Source organism: Ascidia mentula, chromosome 7 (genome assembly GCF_947561715.1).
Source record: "Ascidia mentula chromosome 7, kaAscMent1.1, whole genome shotgun sequence".
In the NCBI taxonomy this organism is placed as follows: Eukaryota; Metazoa; Chordata; class Ascidiacea; order Phlebobranchia; family Ascidiidae; genus Ascidia; species Ascidia mentula.
Window position 1 is genome coordinate 4,317,553 of NC_138572.1, and position 20,903 is coordinate 4,338,455.

Here is a 20,903-nt window from a genome sequence, read left to right on the forward strand (position 1 = left end):
AATTTTTTATACATTACAGATTCTCCAAGTGGAAGTCCATGTCTACTTGTTTTTCATCGATAGTGTCAATAGTGCTGCGAACTGCGAATGCGACACATGGTACCAACGCTTTGTGCTTTCTTTTATTATCAGTGTTGTTTATTTATAGCGCTCTTCATTACGTATTTGCACAGCATATTGCAATATTCTTTTGTTTTCATCGGTTTCCTGCACTCACGTTTCATCTAATTTCCCTTTGTTTTGATTTCCGCACTATAGTGTTTTTGTTCTATGTTTGCTACATCCCGTTACGCTCCATTGGTTCACGTGCAGTTCGTTGATTGGTTGATTGGTTGATTGGTCAGTGCAAGTAGTGCTGCGTGAGTGACTCGTTAGTTTTGATATGGGCGTCGTGCTGTACAGTGGTTGTTGAATGTTGTCGAGTAGTTTGTACCGAAGGGTTTATTGATGTTTGTTGGTGTTTTATGTATGTTGTATCGTAGATTTTAATATTTGTATGTTTTATTCAAGTCAGACGCATATTTAATGAAGCCAGTGTGAGGTATTTTGGCCGTTTTTTGAGTCTCTAGGGTTGTGTTTGGTGGTAAGGGACGCTGCTCAAACCCATACTTTTTTACCCATATAGGCTCAATTCCCGCACTGCCGAAAGAATTCCGTAACAACAGCATATGGCGAAGGTTAAAACAAAAGTGAAAAAGACAATTTTCTTAGCAGCATCAGTACGGCGTAATGCGTCCGCTGGCATTTCAGTTTGCAGCAACGTCACGTATAACCTCACAAAACAGTTATTCGCTCTAATTTTATTGCCGTAAGAAACAACACATATATCAGCACATAATACATATGATGGTTTTCCGGGTCCCAATCGCCAGTGGAATGTTTTAGTATGTTCTGAAAAAAATAAAGATAAACGTAAGAGTGGTCAAATATTATCAATCGAATTTGGCGTTTTTAATGTGCTTGTATTGATAAACAATAGAAAACAGTGTTATTCAAAAGCCGGGAAAAATTGTGTACAATACTTCCGCAATAGAAAAGTCGCTTACGTGTTAACTTCAATGTCGATACGGTAAACTTGGTTTGCCCAAGGTCCACCCTTTCCAGAATTGCCACAAGCAGTGCTCGAACCATACTTCTTGTATGTGTGTACTGCGTCACGTGATCCAGCGCACCAACCACCGTGCTGCAACGCAATGACGTTGTATCCTCTCGCGTGGGCGGCTTGCACACATTTAGCGATCGCTTCTTGACGTTGTTGGTAAGGTCCGTCTAGAACTCGGTCCAATCCTTCTAGGGTGGGGATGGCGCGATCTCCAGAGTCCCGCCAACAACCCAAGTTGGTAAGTGACACTAATATATCAAATATTAACGTCAATAAACCAATGAATTACACAGTTACGAAGGTGAGGGACAACTGGTGGTATATTCATACTTTATGTTTTTTAACCATTTTCCTACCTTGTGAAATGCTGTCGATTTCGTAAACTTGATTTCCCCAAGGTCCACCTTCACCGTCTGTTTTGCAAGTTGTGCTTCTTCCGTATTTTCTATAAGTGCTTCTTGCTGTAGATGAACTCGCACACCAACCTCCGTGCTGTAAATGGAAAAGTTTATATTGTCATGCATCCGTTTATATGTGGTAATAATCGTTAGAATTTTGGATTTTGTCTAATTGGTAGGCCGTTGATTTTTATTCAGGTTATTGTATATTTTGTCACACTTAGTAATTATCCCTAAAACATAACTAAAGATCATTTGAATTGTAAACCTACCTGAACAGCGAATACGTCATCGCCATTGTTGTGAGCGACTCTGGCACATTTTGCAATCGCATTCACTCTTGCTTGGTAATTTGCTCCATCAAGAATAGGATCTCCTTCTCTTGTGGGGATTGCTCTGTTTCCAGTGTCCTTCCAACATCCGAGATCGTTTATGGTAACTTGTAAAGCAAAATCACGTTTCGTAATCACAATTCTTAACCCTCTCAGCATTTTCCTAACGTAAGTTTACAATTTATTACTAAATAGTATGCCTGGCAGCGTTAGCAACATACTAGTAAGTTTACAATACCTGGATAATACTTGACTGCGTGACTTGCTGCGACAAAGATGCACAAAAGGGTAAAAATCATCGAATTCATCTTCTGTAATAGAATTTTTTGAACTGAAACCCTCAATACTATTGCGCCCAATAAATAAAATATAAAAAATTCAATTACTGTATTATATTGTTGAGGAAAAAGTTTGAAATTATAACTTGAGACATACCTTCAATCTTTTTCTTGCTTCTCTCTGAATATTCTTGTTGTACGTTTGTTAAACGAGTTGAGTATGATTTGCAGAGGAGTCGGCGCTCATTTTATAGGCCGAGCAGGTGCTTGCCGTTGGTTTGATCCGATTTCTACGAAAAATGAAAAACAAGTTATGACGTCATTGGTAACACCGACTATCGACCTCTGGTCAGCAAATTTTACGTGGGAGTTTCCCCTTGAGTGAGTCGTTTGGACATCATGTTTTTGGGCAACGGTATTGGTGTTTTTGGGGCAGTTTTAAGCTATTTAGAAGTAATTTCCTGACATCTTTGAAAGGACGAACTGCACTTGTTTTCTGTCGTAAGCCTAAAGTTTTTCTCCGCTACCGTTCAAAATTTGATCCAATATTACAGCATTACTTCTAAACCGTTATAATGCATTTTGTCCACAGCGCCTTGGGATGCTGCATTAAGAATATTAGTTCGTTTAGGATACTTATTACATTGTACCCATTATCTTCACCCTTTCGGCAATAGCGCTAAAGAAGTGGATTTTTTAGACGGTAGAACCACTGTGACGTACGCTGTGATGACTCAGCAAGACTTCCCAGCATTGTCGCCCAATTCGCTGACGAACTCGGTTCAACTGTTCGAATGAATCATCGATTTCAAGAGGTTTTTCAGTTTTCAAGTGTCGAGTAAAAAAAACATTTTATTATCAGCAAAAAATGCGAAAATATTGATTTGTGTTGAAAACTTTTTGCAAAAACTTGTCTTGTTTGACATTATTTTTGCGTCACATAACTTGTACATTGTTATCAAATTGTTGGTTAATGCAAATTGAAAAGCTTCATTTAATAATGATTGTTTCAAAAGCAGAAAATATGCGTTCTTACCAACGAAACACATCATAAATTAAGGACTGGTGAATAACCTAAAAACATGTGTTCATTTACCGTCTTTGTATTCATCACAATCATGTGTGTTTAATCTATTAAAATTTTCATGGACAAGCAAACCTGAGAATAATCCATACTTTTGAACAAAGGTGGAAATTTTATTATTTTATCACAGAGGTGCGAGGGATAATCTATCTGTAATTCATAAGTATCTATCTGAGCAGCAACAGGAAATTTGGTGTGGAGTTGCTGCAAAACAATTCACACTAAACTGACATTCTGTGGTGAGTCACAGTTACTCGGAATTGTTATCGAGGTTTTCAGCAATTATATTCTTGGCTGGAGTTTCCCATTCCAAGCGTAATTCCTCCAGTAAAAGAGATAATGTGCTGTAAAACTTCTTTCCCTTTGTAGGGCTTCAATGTTCACGGCACCAAATTATTACTGAACATGTTTGAATCATTTTTTGAACAAATGAACTCCAGCTGACTGGTCATTGTATCTTACGCACCTGCGGCTATCTGACGCAAATTTGACGTAGATGACGTAGATTGTTCGGACGCCGGAAAAAACACCTTGAACTGGTATATAAGGTGCAGACGTTCTGGTCGAAATCATCAATCGTGTGTTGAATTTAAAGAAAGACCACAAAAGAAGAAACTGAAAGTAAGTTGCGTTTTCTAATATTATGTTGCTGTTTCATTCCGCTGTTTAAATTGTTACTGACGTGTAGATTCAAATGTTGCATGGTTTTATTCGTAAATAAGACTAATATACAAACCGTTGTAGTATAATATTATATACTTGATTTAGACCAAGCTTCTAGCATTTTTTTAAACGATTTACTAACATTACCCTGCTTTCAGAAACTCATCTTTGTACGAAATGAAGATTTCAATTGTAATTATTCTTGCCGTGGTCGCTTGTTGCAAAGCAGTCAAATACTACCCAGGTAAGTGTGAAAATTAATCTGCTTGTTACAGAGATGGCCAAATAATTTTGTTGTGCTTAAGTTGCTCTCAACGATCTCGGATGTTGGAAGGACACTGGAAACAGAGCAATCCCTACAAGAGAAGGAAATCCGATTCTTGATGGAGCAAGTTACCAAGCAAGAGTAAATGCGATCGCAAAATGTGCCAGAGTCGCTCACAACAATGGTGATGACGTATTCGCTGTCCAGGTAAAGACCCTTTAACGACGTCAGTTAGTATTGCGCCATAGCTGTTTGGATAAAAATCTCACAAAAGTGACAAGGTTTGATATGCAGAACTCATAAACTATGGGAAAGCATTGCGTTATTTGCAGCACGGAGGTTGGTGTGCAAGTTCATCCACAGCAAGAAGCACTTATAGAAAATACGGAGCAAGCACAACTTGCAAAACTGACGGTGAAGGTGGACCTTGGGGAAATCAAGTTTACGAAATCGCCAGCATTTCACGAGGTAGGAAAATAGTTAAAAAACTTAAAGTACGAATATACCACCAGTTATCCCTTACTTTCGAAACTGTGTAATTCAATAGTTTATTGACGTTAATGTTTGATATATTAGTGTCACTTACCAACTTGGGTTGTTGGCGAGACTCTGGAGATCGCGCAATTCCCACCCTAGAAGGATTGGACCGAGTTTTGGATGGACCTTACCAACAACGCCAAGAAGCGATCGCTAAATGTGTGCAAGCCGCCCACGCGAGAGGATACAACGTCATTGCGTTGCAGCACGGTGGTTGGTGCGCTGGATCACGTGACGCAGTACACACATACAAGAAGTATGGTTCGAGCACTGCTTGTGGCAATGCCGGAAAAGGAGGACCTTGGGCAAACCAAGTTTACCGAATCGACACTGACGTTACGACGTAAGTAATATCTCTTCTAGAAAAACGCAAAATTTTAAACTCCGACGTTTGATATGTTTATCGGATCAAAAGAATGGTTCCCAACAAAAATTGTATCGCGTACTGAAAAGTCCTGCATGCTGCAAAACCACTAGTGCATTTTATCAAAAACATGTCACAATCTAGTGAAGTAGCCCCTTTAAAAAACTTTGTTTTGGTCGCGGGATTTAAGCACCGTATTTGAATGTATGATTTCTAATCATTTTTTTATGTGTTAGTTTGTCCACACCAAGTATTTTTGTCCAATGTTTTTTGGTGCCACTGTGATGCCTTACGCGTACCACTACTAAATCTCGTACAGTATCAGTATCGTGACTTGACTGCGTTAAAATATTTTCGTTTTTACTTTTACAGAACTTACTGAAGAAACTCATGGATTTCACTTATATTGCGAAGAAACGGTTTGCCATGACAACTTGCACCATTTCACTTATCAAGCAATTTAACAAAACTGCAAAATGTGCATTTTTTATCATCGCTTTATTGAGATTTCGAACGCCTTTATACACTTGTAATACCTTCAAAGAACGAATCACGTTGATGATCTGTGGTTGTATAATCTGATGGTAATTGGTTTCATGCATTTTCAAGTGACTTAAAAGTATTAATAAATAATAGTTTTTATCAAAATTTCTTGCATTATTATTAATATTTGTAGTATTCAAAATTGATTGCCCTTTAATACAATACACAACTTTGCATGTATGTACGTCTGTACTAAACTATATCGACTGAATCGCACATTGGGCCCAGCAATTTACCAACTTAGTTTCCTGTAGCTGGATGAACTAAAAATACTCGGTTCCTTAATTCAGGCCCACATTTTCTGCAAACGTTTCTAATCTTGAAAGCCGTGAAAAAATGTTTGAGGACCCCATGCGACTCTTGGAGCCGTGGTTGGCAAAGACTATTTTCCTTTCATGAAGATGGCAATGATATTTCAGAGACAACAATATTAGGCCTAGGTACAACAACTGGAAACCTGTGTGCCTGCTAGTTTAATAGCTTAGCTCAGTGCCACAATAACCAACTGCACTGATGATACCTTGCAGGGTGAAAGAGTGTGCATACGCTTATCTACAGATCCCAATATTAGCACACTTATTCATTCGTTTGTTAGCCAGGCAACAATCTAATCAGTTAAACCAAAGTAGAACTGCTTAATTTATTTTATTGAACTGCCACGTATCATAACTATACCGACAAGTTATTTCTTTGAGGTGACCTACCATTTACCGCATGCTAGGCATTCGATTTAAAATGGCTGCGAAAACAGTATGTCTTTATGTAAGCTTTTCGCATTAACTTTGCATTCGGGCTGTGTTGTCTGCAGGCATTGGTATTCTTTACAGTTTATACAAGAAGTCTACTGTTTCATCGCGGGGTGTCAATAGTGTTTCGAATTCGACACATGGTACTAACGCTTTGTGTTTTCTTTGATTATCTGTGTTGTTTATTTGAAGTACTCTTTATTACATATTTGCACAACACATCGAAATATTATTTTGTTTTCATCGGTTTCCTGCACTCACGTTTTGTCAAATTTCCCTTTGCATTTTATTTCCGCACTATAGACTTTTTGTTCTATGTTTGCCACATTCCGTCACGCTCCATTGGTTCACGTGCAGTTCGTTGATTGGTTGATTGGTCAGTGCAAGTAGTGCTGCGTGTATGACCCGTTAGTCTTGAGATGGGCGTCGTGCTGTACAGTGGTTGTTGAATGTAGTCGAGTAATTTGCACCGAAGGGTTTATTGATGTATGTTGGTATTTTATGCATTTGTATCGTAGATTTTAATATTCGTACGTTTTATTCAAGTCAAACGCCCATTTAGTGAAACCAGTATGAGGTATTTTGGCTATAGTGACGAGCCGTTATTGGAGGGTCCGGGCATTTCCGAATTAGGGAGGCAGCGTTGGGGTACAGATCTTATTTGAGGCTCTAGGGCTGTATTTGGTGGTAGGGGGTTTAAACCCATAATAGTCTCAATTCCCGCGCTGCCGAAATAATTCCGTAACAATAAAGCATATGGCGGAGGTTAAAACAAAAGTGAAAAAGACAATTTTCTTAGCAGCATCAGCACGGCGTAATGCGTCCGCTGGCATTTCAGTTTGCAGCAACGTCACGTATAACCTCACAAAACAGTTATTCGCTCTAGTTTTATTGCCGTACGAAACAACACAGCACATAATAAATACATATGATGGTTTTCCGGATCCCAATCGCCAGTGGAATGTTTTAGTATGTTCTGAAAAAAATAAAGATAAACGTAAGATTGGTCAAATATTATTAATCGAATTTGGCGTTTTCAATGTGCTTGTATTGATAAACAATAGAAAACAGTGTTACACAAATGCCGGAAAGAATTGTGTACAATACTCCCGCAATAGAAAAGTCGCTTACGTGTTAACTTCAATGTCGATTCGGTAAACTTGGTTCGCCCAAGGTCCACCCTTTCCAGAATTGCCACAAGCAGTGCTCGAACCATACTTCTTGTATGTGTGTACTGCGTCACGTGATCCAGCGCACCAACCACCGTGCTGCAACGCAATGACGTTGTATCCTCTCGCGTGGGCGGCTTGCACACATTTAGCGATCGCTTCTTGGCGTTGTTGGTAAGGTCCATCCAAAACTCGGTCCAATCCTTCTAGGGTGGGGATGGCACGATTTCCAGTGTCCCGCCAACAACCCAGGTTGGTAAGTGACACTAATATATCAAATATTAACGTCAATAAACCAATGAATTACACAGTTCCGAAAGTAAGGGATAACTGGTGGTAGATTCGTACTTTAAGTTTTTTAACTTTTTTCCTACCTCGTGAAATGCTGTCGATTTCGTAAACTTGATTTCCCCAAGGTCCACCTTCACCGTCTGTTTTGCAAGTTGTGCTTCTTCCGTATTTCCTATAAGTGCTTCTTGCTGTAGATGAACTCGCACACCAACCTCCGTGCTGTAAATGGAAAAGTTTATATTGTCATGCATCCGTTCATATGTGGTAATAATGGTTAGAATTTTGGATATTTTCTAATTGGTAGGCCGTTGATTTTTATTCAGGTTATTGTATATTTTGTCACACTTAGTAATTATCCCTTAGACATAATTAAAGATAATTTGAAATGGAAACCTACCTGGACAGCGAATACGTCATCACCATTGTTGTGAGCGACTCTGGCACATTTTGCGATCGCATTCACTCTTGCTTGGTAACTTGCTCCATCAAGAATCGGATTTCCTTCTCTTGTAGGGATTGCTCTGTTTCCAGTGTCCTTCCAACATCCGAGATCGTTGAAGGTAACTTGTAAAGTAAAATCACATTTGGTAAGCACAATTCTTAACCCTCTCAGCATTTTCCTAACCTAAGTTTACAATACCTGGATAATACTTGACTGCATGACTTGATGCGACAAAGATGCACAAAAGGGTAAAAATCATCGAATTCATCTTCTGTAATAGAATTTCATGAATTGAAACCCTCAATATTATTGTGCTCAATAAATAATTAAAATATAAAAAATCCAGTACTATATTATATTGTTGAGGAAAAAGTTTAAAATTATAACTTGAGACATACCTTTAATCTTTTTCTTGCTTCTCTCTGAATATTCTTGTTGTACGTTTGTTAAACGAGTTGAGTATGATTTGCAGAGGAGTCGGCGCACATTTTATAGGCCGAGCAGGTGCTTGCCGTTGGTTTGATCCGATTTCGACGAAAAATGAAAAACAAGTTATGACGTCATTGGTAACACCGACTATCGACCTCTGGTCAGCAAATTTTACGTGGGAGTTTCCCCTTGAGTGAGTCGTTTGGACATCATGTTTTTGGGCAACGGTATTGGTGTTTTTTGGGGCAGTTTTAAGCTATTTTGAAAGTAATTTCCTGACATCTTTTAAAGGACGAACTGCACTTGTTTTCTGTCGTAAACCTAACGTTTCTCTCCGCTACCGTTTAAAATTTGATCCAATATTACAGCATTATTTCTTAAACCGTTATATCTCATTTTGTCCACAGCGCCGTGGGATGCTGCATTAAGAATATTAGTTCGTTTAGGATACTTGTTACATTGTCCCCATTATCTTTACATTTTCTGCATTAGCGCTAAAGAAGTGGATTTTTTAGACGGTAGAACCATTGTGACGTACGCTGTGATGACTCAGCAAGACTTCCCAGCATTGTCGCCCCAATTCGCTGACGAACTCGATTCAACTGTTCGAATGAATCATCGATTTCAAGAGGTTTTTCAGTTTTCAAGTGTCGAGTAAAAAAAACATTCTATTATCAGCAAAAAATGCGAAAATATTGATTTGTGTTCAAAACTTTTTGCAAAAACTTGTCTTGTATGACTGTTTTTTGCGTCACATAACTTGTATATTGTTATCAAATTGTTGGTTAATGCAAATTGAAAAGCTTTATTTAATAATAATTGTCTCAAAAGCAGAAAATATGCCCTCTGACCAACGAAACACATCATAAATTAAGGACTGGTGAATAACCTAAAAACATGTGTTCATTCACCGTCTTTGTATTCTTAACAGTCATGTGTGTTTAATCTATCAAAATTTTCATGGATAAGCAAAGATCAGAATAATCCAAACATACAATAAAAGGTGGAAATTTTGTTGTTTTTCCACAGAGGTGCGAGGGATAATCTGTAATTCATATGGATCTTTTTGAGCAGCAACAGGAAATTTGCTGTGGAGTTGCTGCAAAACAATTCACACTAAACTGACATTCTGTGGTGAGTTACAGCTACTCGGAATTGTTATCGCGGTTTTCAGCAATTATGTTCTTGCCTGGAGTTTCCCATTACAAGCGTAATTCCTCTGGTAAAAGAGATAATGTGCGGTAAAACTTCTTTCCCTTTGTAGGGCTTTAATGTTCACGGCACCAATATTGAACATGTTTGAATAATTTTAAACAAATGACCTTCAGGCGACTGGTCATTGAATCTTACGCACCTGCGGCTATCTGACGCAAATTTGACGTAGATGACGTAGATCGTTCGGACGCCGGAAAAAACACCTTGAACTGGTATATAAGGTGCAGACGCTCTGGTCGAAATCATCAATCGTGTGTTGAATTTAAAGAAAACCCACAAAAGAAGAAACAAAGTAAGTTACGTTTTCTAATATTATGTTGCTGTTTCATTCCGCTGTTTAAATTGTTACTAACGTGTAGATTCAAATGTTGCATGGTTTTATTCGTAAATAAGACTAATATACAAACCGTTGTAGTATAATATTATATACTTGATTTAGACCAAGCTTCTAGCATTTTTTAAACGATTTACTAACATTACCCTGCTTTCAGAAACTCATCTTTGTACGAAATGAAGATTTCAATTGTAATTATTCTTGCCGTGGTCGCTTGTTGCAAAGCAGTCAAATACTACCCAGGTAAGTGTTAAAATTAATCTGCTTGTCACAGAGATGGCCAAATAATTTTGTTGTGCTTAAGTTGCTCTCAACGATCTCGGATGTTGGAAGGACACTGGAAACAGAGCAATCCCTACAAGAGAAGGAAATCCGATTCTTGATGGAGCAAGTTACCAAGCAAGAGTAAATGCGATCGCAAAATGTGCCAGAGTCGCTCACAACAATGGTGATGACGTATTCGCTGTCCAGGTAAAGACACTTTAACGACGTCAGTTAGTATTGCGCCATAGCTGTTTGGACAAAAATCTCACAAAAGTGTGAAGGTTTGATATGCAGAACTCATAAACTATGGGAAAGCATTGCGTTCTTTTGCAGCACGGAGGTTGGTGTGCAAGTTCATCCACAGCAAGAAGCACTTATAGAAAATACGGAGCAAGCACAACTTGCAAAACTGACGGAGAAGGTGGACCTTGGGGAAATCAAGTTTACGAAATCGCCAGCATTTCACGAGGTAGGAAAATAGTTAAAAAACTTAAAGTACGAATATACCACCAGTTATCCCTTACTTTCGAAACTGTGTAATTCAATAGTTTATTGACGTTAATGTTTGATATGTTAGTGTCACTTACCAACTTGGGTTGTTGGCGAGACTCTGGAGATCGCGCCATTCCCACCCTAGAAGGATTGGACCGAGTTTTGGATGGACCTTACCAACAACGCCAAGAAGCGATCGCTAAATGTGTGCAAGCCGCCCACGCGAGAGGATACAACGTCATTGCGTTCACTGTAAACTCAAATGGTGGAAAACAGAGGGTGGAAAAATAAAATGGTGGAAATCACCACTGTTATGGGTGTTTTCCAAAAAAGGTGTTATTTTCCACTTAAAATGGTGTTTTATTACACCCAGGTAGTGCTTGGGTGTGCAAATGTCACCTTATTTTGAATAGGGTGTGATTTGCGAAATCCCTTTTGTTCTGGGATACAATTTAGATTTGTTATCATTGACGCATCGCTCAAATATCTCAACTAAATGTTATTTTCGACATATAAATGATTATCCAGTTTACTTACAAACTTATCTTGATTTACGGGTCTACTTGCGGAAACCATACGAAAGTTTATTTGTTTCCTGTCCAAGTTTGGTAAGTGTGTTTGTAGTAATTAGTTAAATTATCTAGTATTTTTCTTTGTTTACTTTTTATTGTTGCCGCAGAATAATCAATTATTCTTGCAAATCAGAAACCCCTACAGAATCTATTTAACCTTTAGTTGCACACGTTTTGGGATCAACGAGGCTCAAAATCAGGGGCATGTTTGTTTTATTATGACGTACGAAGCGTGTTCGGTGATTACCGCAGAAGTCACGTTTGTGATCTCTTATGTTTTGGGATGCGAAGAAGTGAGCTTATTGCAGGTGCGGTATTGTAATTGTTTATGTAAGGTTTATACTAATTGAAATTTTTCTAAACATAAGTTAAAAACTTTTGTTGTGGTGTGAAGTGCTTGCTTTGTTCAAGTCATCCCCGCCATATTGTTAGTTGTTGTAAAAGGAAAATTTACAACTACTAACGATTTTTGGCGATTGTTTTACTAATAATTAAAATGTCATGTAGATTAGTTGCTTGGTGAAATTTGAAATTTACTGTTAATAACTTGCTCATGATGGAAGTTGGGGTTGTATGTCCACAAGATGACTGTTGCTTTACTTGTATTTCAAAAAAACTACTGCTTCAACATTTAAGATGTGACCACTACCATGTTTCTACTCTTCCACTTGTCTGTAAAATAAACTACTGCTCAAGAAAGTATTCTTCCATACGTAGTTATGAAAAACACCTTGACAGAGCTCACGGAAATGTGTTTCTCCAATCGGTATGCTCGGAACACCAATGCATGGAAACTAATTCTGTCGAAGTTTCCGACCCGTCCGAGAGTTTACTTGATGTTTGCCAATATATTCCAAGTACCGAATCCAAATTTATTGAAAATTTTGTAAGGATAATGCTTGAAATGCGGGAAAAGCATGTACTCCCAAAAAGCGTTTTCGCGAATATCATGGATAATATTATCACCTTGTTTTCTTCGTTTCACAAAGATCTTCTTTATGTGCACAGTTCTTCCTCATCTACTGAAGAATATCATAAATACCTGGAGGATGCTGATTTTTTGTCCACAGTCTGGGATAAGTTGTCTTGTGCGGGTGTTTTTATGGACTACTGCAAACGTTTGGGACTTGTAAATTCAGTAAAAATTGAGTTGCCGGGTTCGAAATCCTATCAGTATGTTCCAATTTTGCACACAATAAAGCAATATCTTAAACATAATGATGTAATGGAGCAAGTGAATTCATTATCTCAAAAAAGTGATGACATTTTAAACGATTTTACTTCTGGATTGTACTTTAAAGAACACAATTACTTCAAAGGCAATCAATCATATCTTAGGATACATCTGTATTGTGATGAGTTAGAATTGTGTAACCCTTTGGGCTCATCTAAGAAGAAAAATAAGTTGTTGTGCTTTTATTTTAACATTGGTAATATAGGGACTAAACATCTTTCTTCACTTCAAAGTGTGTTTCTCGCTTTAGTGGTAAACTCTTCATACATTGTTGAGTTTGGCTATCAAGAATTGCTTTCTCCACTTGTTCATGATTTAAAAATTCTTGAACATGAAGGATTGTGGGTTGTAACCAACACCGGTACTGAATTGTTGCAACACAAAGTTTTTGGATCCATTGCCGTTTTGTCAGCAGACAACTTGGCAGCTCATGATATAGGAGGATTTAACAGATGTTTCAGCAGAGGGCGTATTTGTAGATTTTGCATGTGCAGTTACACACAAATAAAGGCCAAAATTTCATCAAACAGTTGTACAATGCGGAATGTTTTTGACCACGATTCTCAAGTGGCTGATGTCCAAAAAGATCCAACATTAATGCAAGCGTATGGTGTTCGCTCAGTTTGTCCATTTAATGAACTAATTGGTTTTCATGCTGTTACATCTCTTCCTCCAGATGTGATGCATGACTGTTTAGAAGGAGTTGTCCCAACCACTTTAAAAGCTATTTTTAAATATTTCTCAAGTTCAAAACTTTGTAGTATTAACACAATCAACTGTTTAATTCGCCAGTTTGCATTTGGTCAGTCTGACAGGAACAATAAACCTAGAACTCTGCCCAATGATGTTGTACAAAGTGATGGCAAAATAAAATTGACTGCAAGTGAAAACTGGTGTTTCTTCAGAATTTTACCACTGATACTAGGAAAGAAGATCCCATCAAATAATGATTATTGGGAACTGTACATTTTGCTGTCTCAAGTTCTTGAAATTGTTCTAGCACCACAGTTGAAGTTTGAATGGATAAGTCATTTGGAACATTTAATTTGTATGTTTCTTTCGCTCTGTGTTCGCTTGCAACCAGAAATTGTGGGTCCTAAGTTCCACTTTTTGCACCACTATTCCAGTTTAATTCGAAAGTTTGGACCTCTTCGTCATGTTTGGTGCATGAGGTTCGAGTCATTCCACAGGAAAATCAAAGCAATTGCAACAAAGTCTCACAACTTCAAAAATATATCTCACACTGTAGCAAATCGTATACAAATGCTGAAATGTTGGGAACAAAGTGGAGTTTATGGTTTACATACAACAACTGATACAAGTAATAAACGCACAGTTCTCTTTCAATGCTTGCCAAACTACATCAGAGATTACCTTCAAGGATTGCACAAAAATATCCACTCGTTTCAGTATTTTACCGCAAGTAGAGTTTCTCTAAAAAGGCTATAACTTTCAAGTTGATAATGTATGTGTAGTGGATGTAATTGATGATGAACCAATATTTGCTAAAATTTGTAATATTTTGTTTGTGAATGAAACAATATTTTTTTGTTGTGAATTTCTGAGAACTTATTGCTTTAATATACATCTTCAGAGTTATGAAGTACATGTTACCAATGACATGTTATTTCTAAACCCATCTGAAATACTGCATCATGCACTCGACTTGTACCGTATTGAAACAAAACATTTTGTCCGCTTGCGCCATAAATTGCTTTGAAATGTTTGCTAAATTATCGTAGATTTATTGCCTGGATATGGTTTAATGGTGCATTTACAGTCAAGAAGTTAAGATTAATGTGAAAAGTAACATAGCCTTTAAAGGCATTAAAACGGTTTGTGGTTTTGTTTTTGGTCATTCTATGTCAGATTTGACGTGGAATGACCATTTTATTGTTTGTTTGTAGACTATGGAGTTTCATATTACATGTGGTGGAAGAAAAAAGGTTATAACTTGTGCCTCAAAGCTTGAATTTACCAGCACAATTGAAACAGAATTTCAAATTAAAAGACCTTTTGGCATGCAAATATATTCAAGCACATTTGATGATTGGGTAGATGTAGATTCCCCGATGGATTTGCCAGACACTGGAAAAATTCTGCTAAAAGGTAATTGCACAGCTGCTCTAATTGTAAAATAAACATTGCATAGCAGAACAGTATCTCAGTAAAAATATTTTTTTTCTTGGTTGTGAACTGGTTTCCCAAGATGCAAAAGGTAGTGTGTTGTGAAACTTGTTTTTTGGTAATTAACGACTAACTTTGTCGGAAATTTCAGTGTTTTTTAATTTAATCTGATTGGTTGGTGAAGAGCAGTGTTTAGCATGCATATAATGTTTACATTTTTATCTGTTTCTTTGTAGATTATTTGTCAAATGAGAAGAATTTAACGCCATCTTGTTCCTCATCGTCAATATCATCTCAGTCGACCAGTCCAGTTACAATTGAAACTGATGGCTGGGTTATTACGTACAGGCTTCCAAAATTTCCCAAATACATTACTGATATCCTGGATAATGAAGAAAAATCCCCTTCAAAAATTTCCAACAAAATCCGAAGCAAAATTGTACAACTCATGTGTGACTCGATTTCACCACACAATATGTAAGTCTAGTTCATTTTTGTTTAAATCACTTTACTGTGTTATTATTTTTATAAATCAGATAATATATTTTTTTACAACAAATAGATTTGTTTTGGTGCCGAGTGCTCATGTAACTCAAGCAGTAAAAGTGGTTTGAAATTTTGCCAGCCCTTAAAGTGCAGGTCGACAATGAAAACCACTGGTTTAAATACTAACCCCAAATGGATTTTACGACGGAATGTCTACTTTTTAACAGGTATCCGTCACCATTGCAAGTCAGATCAGTTTTGCTTGAGCTGGTGAAAACTTACCCTATTTTGAAAGATCAGAATAGTAACAATCCAATAGTAAGTATATACTAATATTCAGACTTGCAGAGTACTGAAGTGAATAACAGCCATTTGCATTAGGGCACATGGATTGGAAGTTTGCGGCAAAGGTTCAAGGATATTCGTAGGCCACTACATTCAGATGAACAGGTTGCTGCAATGAAAGCTAAATATGGGTGTAGGTCAGTGCAAGGTCCCAAAAGATTATTTAAAGAAGTATGTACAACAGTTTTTATAATATGTTAAGAGCAGTTGTGTTGATGATGGATTGTTATTTTGTAGACATACGAGGATGAAGAGTCAAATGCCTTGCACATAAAAGTAATGAAAATGGAATTAAGGAAAGAAACACCAAATGTTGAAATAATTGTAGATCGATTCAAGAGGTCATTCGTATATCGACGCGAACTTATTTCAAAAGGTGTTTCAAGCCAGGAAGTTCTCCAACAATTTCCAGTTTTGTCTCAAATAAATCAGGTATGCCCTATTCCAAACCTGAACGTGATTAGTTTCTCATTTTACTTTTACCAAAAGTTAGAATGAATTTAATTCTTGTCGTTTATTTAATGTCCAAATTTTCCATATATTGTATTGTTTTTAAAACATAATTATATTCTTTAATGTTGTAGGTCAAAATTGTTGTAATGATAATGACAGTAATTGCTAGCTATAAATTTGTGTAATGCATCATAGAAATGTCGGTTGCAAGAAGTAAATCCTGCATCTAAAGTTTAAACAAAATTTTGTTTGCAGGTACTGTTGGAGGCTGAGATGATTTTACAAATTAATATCCTACAAAACTTTAAGGACAAATTTAATGATAAACTTGTGCAGAGGCTGGGAAGGCTCACTAAAAGTGATGGTTTAATGCCAGTAACAGGTAGCTAAACTTTTAGTTATCGTAAATACCCAGGGATTGTTCTTTTTACAGTCTTCCATGCTTTTAGGCAAATTGGAAAACATTTTGTCAATATGGCCCACAATGTTTGGGGAAAACAAGGAAAGTTATGTGACCACAAACATGGTATTACATATAAATGTTACCTCTCTTCCAGTGCCCTAATTGTATTCTTTGTGCAGACTAATCAGAATATGTTTCCACATATTAAAATACATGATGACATGTACGAGGTGTACGTGGATGGGAAGGCCTTGTGTGTTGCCCCTGACCTCTTACATGCAGTTGCCGCTTTGCTGGCCAGTTACTGGATCTTTGACGTCTGTTTTCCTAAACAGCTGGTCAAATCGTATCAGTTATTTTGCTGCATTCTCGATTTGCCATTGAAAAGTCGCCATATTGCAGTGCAACGTATATTAAACAAGCTCTAGATGGCAAACGATTTGTTTTTGTTGTGAAGGGAGTAGTGAATGCGGCAAAACATTTCGTATTATTTTGATATCACACCTTCAATGGTGGACAAATACACCTAGTACATCGAGAAACCACCATAGTTGGTGGGTGAAGGCAGCGAGCTAGTGGGTGGAATTTCCTCTGCCAGGTGTCAATTAACACCTGCAAGGGTGGAAACTCCGAGGGTGGGATAAAAATTTGGGTGGTAAATTTCACCCTATGCGTGGAGTTTGTGGACCACCAATTGTGGTGGTGAATTCCACTAATTTCGTTTACAGTGTTGCAGCACGGTGGTTGGTGCGCTGGATCACGTGACGCAGTACACACATACAAGAAGTATGGTTCGAGCACTGCTTGTGGCAATTCTGGAAAGGGAGGACCGTGGGCGAACCAAGTTTACCGAATCGACATTGAAGTTACCACGTAAGTTTTTATCATCGCTTTATTGAGATTTCGAACGCCTTTATACAGTTGTAATGTCTCCAAAGAACGAATCACGTTGATGATCTGCTGCGGTTGTATAATCTGATAGTAATTGGTTTCATGCATTTTCAAGTGACTCAAAAAGTATTAATAAATACCAGTTTTTTCAAAATTTCTTGCATTATTGTTAAATTTTGTAGTATTCAAAATTGATTGCCCTTTAATACAATACACAACTTTGCATGTATGTACGTCATCTACTGAACTATATCGACTGAATCGCACATTGGGCCCAGCAATTTACCAACTTAGTTTCCTGTAGCTGGATGAACGAAAAATACTCAGTTCCTTAATTCGGGACCTGCATTTTCTGCAAACGTTTCTGATCTTGAAAGCCGTGAAAAAATGTTTGAGGACCCCATGCGACTTTTGGAGCCATGGTTGGCAAAGACTATTTTCCTTTCATGAAGATGGCAATGATATTTCACAGACAACAATATTAATCCTAGGTACGACAACATGGAAACCTGTGTGCCTGTTAGTTTAGCTTAGCTCAGTGCCACAGTAACACAGTAACCAGCTGCACTGATGATACCTTGCAGGTTGAAAGAGTTAAACCAAAGTAGAACTTCTTAATTTATTTTATTGAACTGCCACGTATCATAACTATACCGACGAGTTATTTCTTTGAGGTGACCTACCATTTACCGCATGCTAGGCATTCGATTTAAAATGGCTGGGAAAACAGTATGTCTTTATGTAAGCTTTTCGCATTAACTTTGCATTCCGGCTGTGTTGTGTGCAGGAATTTTTGTTCTTACTGTTTATACAAGAAGTCTTCTGTTTCATCGCGCGGTGTCAATAGTGTTTCGAATACGATACATGGTACCAACGCTTTGTGTTTTCTTTGATTATCTGTGTTGTTTATTTGAAGCACTTTTCATTACATATTTGCACAGCACATTGCAATATTCTTTTGTTTTCATCGCTTTCCTGCACTCACGTTTTGTCAAATTTCCCTTTGCATTTTATTTCCGCACTATAGTATTTTTCTTTGTTTTCCACATTCCGTTTTGCTCCATTGGTTCACGTGCAGTTCGTTGATTAGTTTATTGGTTAATTGGTCAGTGCAAGTAGTGCTGCGTGAATGACTAGTCTTGAGATGGGCGTCGTGCTGTACAGTGGTGGTTGAATGTTGTCGAGTAATTTTTACCGAAGGGTTTATTAATGTTTGTTGGGATTTTATGTATCTTGTATCGTAGCTTTTAATATTAGAACGTTTTATTAAAGTCAGACGCATATTTAATGAAACCAGTGTGAGGTATTTTGGCTATAGTGGCGAGCCGTTATTGCAAGGTCCGAGCCTTTTCTGCATTAGGGAGGTAGCGTTGGGGTACAGATCTTATTTGAGGCTCTAGGGTTGTGTTTGGTGGTAAGGGGACGCTGCTCAAACCCATACTTTTTTACCCATATAGGCTGAATTCCCGCGCTGCCGAGAGAATTCCGTAACAATAGCATATGGCGAAGGTTAAAATAAAGAAAGTAATAAAGACAACTTTCTTAACAGCATCAGTATTGCGTAATGTGTCCGCTGGCATTTCAGTTTGCAACAACCACACAAAACAGTTATTCGCTCTAATTTTATTGCCGTACCAAACAACACAGCACACAATAGATGCATATATTGATATTCCGGGTCCCAATCGCCAGTGGAATGGTTTAGTATGTTCTGAAAAAATAAAGATAAACGTAAGCGTTGTCAAATATTATTAACCGAATTTGGCGTTTTGAATGTGCTTGTATTGATAAACAATAGAAAACAGTGTTATTCAAAAGCCGGGAAGAATTGTGTACAATACTCCCGCAATACAAAATTCACTTACGTGTTAACTTCAATGTCGATTCGGTAAACTTGGTTCGCCCAAGGTCCACCTTTTCCAGAACTGCCACAAGCAGAGCTCGAACCATACTTCTTGTATGTGTGTACTGCATCACGTGATCCAGCGCACCAACCACCGTGCTGCAACGCAATGACGTTGTATCCTTTCGCGTGGGCGGCTTGCACACATTTAGCGATCGCTTCTTGGCGTTGTTGGTAAGGTCCGTCTAGAACTCGGTCCAATCCTTCTAGGGTGGGGATGGCGCGATTTCCAGTGTCCCGCCAACAACCCAAGTTGGTAAGTGACACTAATAGATCAAATATTAACGTCAATAAACCAATGAATTACACAGTTCCGAAAGTGAGGGATAACTTGTAATATATCCATATTTTTTTTTTAAACTATTTTCCTACCTCGTGAAATGCTGCCGATTTCGTAAACTTGATTTCCCCAAGGTCCACCTTCTCCGTCAGTTTTGCAAGTTGTGCTTCTTCCGTATTTCCTGTAAGTGCTTCTTGCTGTAGCAGAACTCGCACACCAACCTCCGTTCTGTAATGAGAAAAAAACAAAATTACTTCAAGGTGCAAAAATAGTCCACTTATTTCTTAAGCAGTTTTAGCGGCAAGAAATTATTTTTTTTAACTATAGTCGGTTGTCTGTATAGATTTCGTTATACCTGGACAGCGAATACGTCATCGCCATTGTTGTGAGCGACTCTGGCACATTTTGCGATCGCATTTACTCTTGCTGTGTAACTTGCTCCATCAAGAATCGGATTTCCTTCTCTTGTAGGGATTGCTCTGTTTCCAGTGTCCTTCCAACATCCGAGATCGTTTATGGTGACTATGTACAATATCAACAACATTTAACGTTAATGGTTTGATTATCATGTTCACATGTTCACATCTGTCATTTCAATCTGGCGTTTAATTCCTGATTTAAATTCGGACAATTAAAACGTAAACTATAGGAAAAGTTGGTCATACCCGGATAATACTTGACTGCTTGTGTGGATACGACAAAGATGCACAAAAGGGCAAAAATCACCGAATTCATCTTCTGTAAAACATTCAAAATGTCACCTAAATCAAACATGACTTCCAAAAAAGCAAAAACAAATTTGCAATTATAACATTCGACATACCTTTGATATTTCTTGCTGTTGTCGAAACTCTCTTGTTATAACTTTTATCTGCTGAACAAGTCAGGAATGATTTGCAGAGAGAACCTACACACATTTATAATCTGACCAGGTACTTTTGCTCAATGTCCGCTAGAGTTTCGACGAAAAAGTTAATGACAACCTAACGCGTCATCGAAAACTCCGACTTTCGATCGTTTGATATTTTGAATGTCATGGTAACCTCCCAGCCGTAGGACGGACAGTACCGGGTTTAAGCTGGACAAACAAGGAGCAACGTGAAACTTGTCACTTTATTTTACAAACATATGTTGATGAAATAATGCAACCCAAATTTGCGTGGCCCTAACTTGGTTAACGTCCAGGCTACTCTGCGCTGACGGTCTAATGTAAGTTATAACAAAGTTTATTTCACACAAAATTTAAGTGACTGCAATAGAT

The 20,903-nt window shown here is 37.8% G+C and overlaps 4 protein-coding genes across 4 annotated transcripts; 3 read left to right on the forward strand and 1 right to left on the reverse strand.

Moving 5' to 3' along the window:
* Positions 1-1,042: 1,042 nt before the first annotated feature.
* On the reverse strand, positions 1,043-8,482 carry LOC145909330 (uncharacterized). The gene is made up of 9 exons (XM_082996724.1): positions 8,413-8,482; positions 8,170-8,336; positions 7,856-7,991; positions 7,444-7,747; positions 5,560-5,635; positions 2,071-2,143; positions 1,773-1,939; positions 1,459-1,594; positions 1,043-1,350 (listed from the first exon to the last, which is right to left on the reverse strand). Exons 1-9 carry the CDS (start codon positions 8,480-8,482, stop codon positions 1,043-1,045), a joined length of 1,437 nt encoding a protein of 478 aa, XP_082852850.1.
* Positions 3,788-5,538, forward strand: LOC145908105 (uncharacterized). Its single transcript, XM_082995289.1, has 6 exons — positions 3,788-3,815; positions 4,016-4,101; positions 4,163-4,329; positions 4,455-4,590; positions 4,699-5,002; positions 5,396-5,538. Exons 2-6 carry the CDS (start codon positions 4,035-4,037, stop codon positions 5,403-5,405), a joined length of 684 nt encoding a protein of 227 aa, XP_082851415.1. The 5' UTR covers positions 3,788-3,815; positions 4,016-4,034; the 3' UTR covers positions 5,406-5,538.
* A 1,873-nt stretch (positions 8,483-10,355) lies between the features above and the next one.
* Positions 10,356-20,031, forward strand: LOC145909331 (uncharacterized). The gene is made up of 6 exons (XM_082996725.1): positions 10,356-10,435; positions 10,497-10,663; positions 10,790-10,925; positions 11,034-11,200; positions 17,305-17,441; positions 19,932-20,031. Exons 1-6 carry the CDS (start codon positions 10,369-10,371, stop codon positions 20,029-20,031), a joined length of 774 nt encoding a protein of 257 aa, XP_082852851.1. The 5' UTR covers positions 10,356-10,368.
* Positions 14,665-16,996, forward strand: LOC145908100 (sterile alpha motif domain-containing protein 3-like). Its single transcript, XM_082995286.1, has 8 exons — positions 14,665-14,863; positions 15,118-15,358; positions 15,595-15,685; positions 15,749-15,883; positions 15,950-16,144; positions 16,421-16,547; positions 16,615-16,691; positions 16,748-16,996. Exons 1-8 carry the CDS (start codon positions 14,665-14,667, stop codon positions 16,994-16,996), a joined length of 1,314 nt encoding a protein of 437 aa, XP_082851412.1.
* Positions 20,032-20,903: the final 872 nt, after the last annotated feature.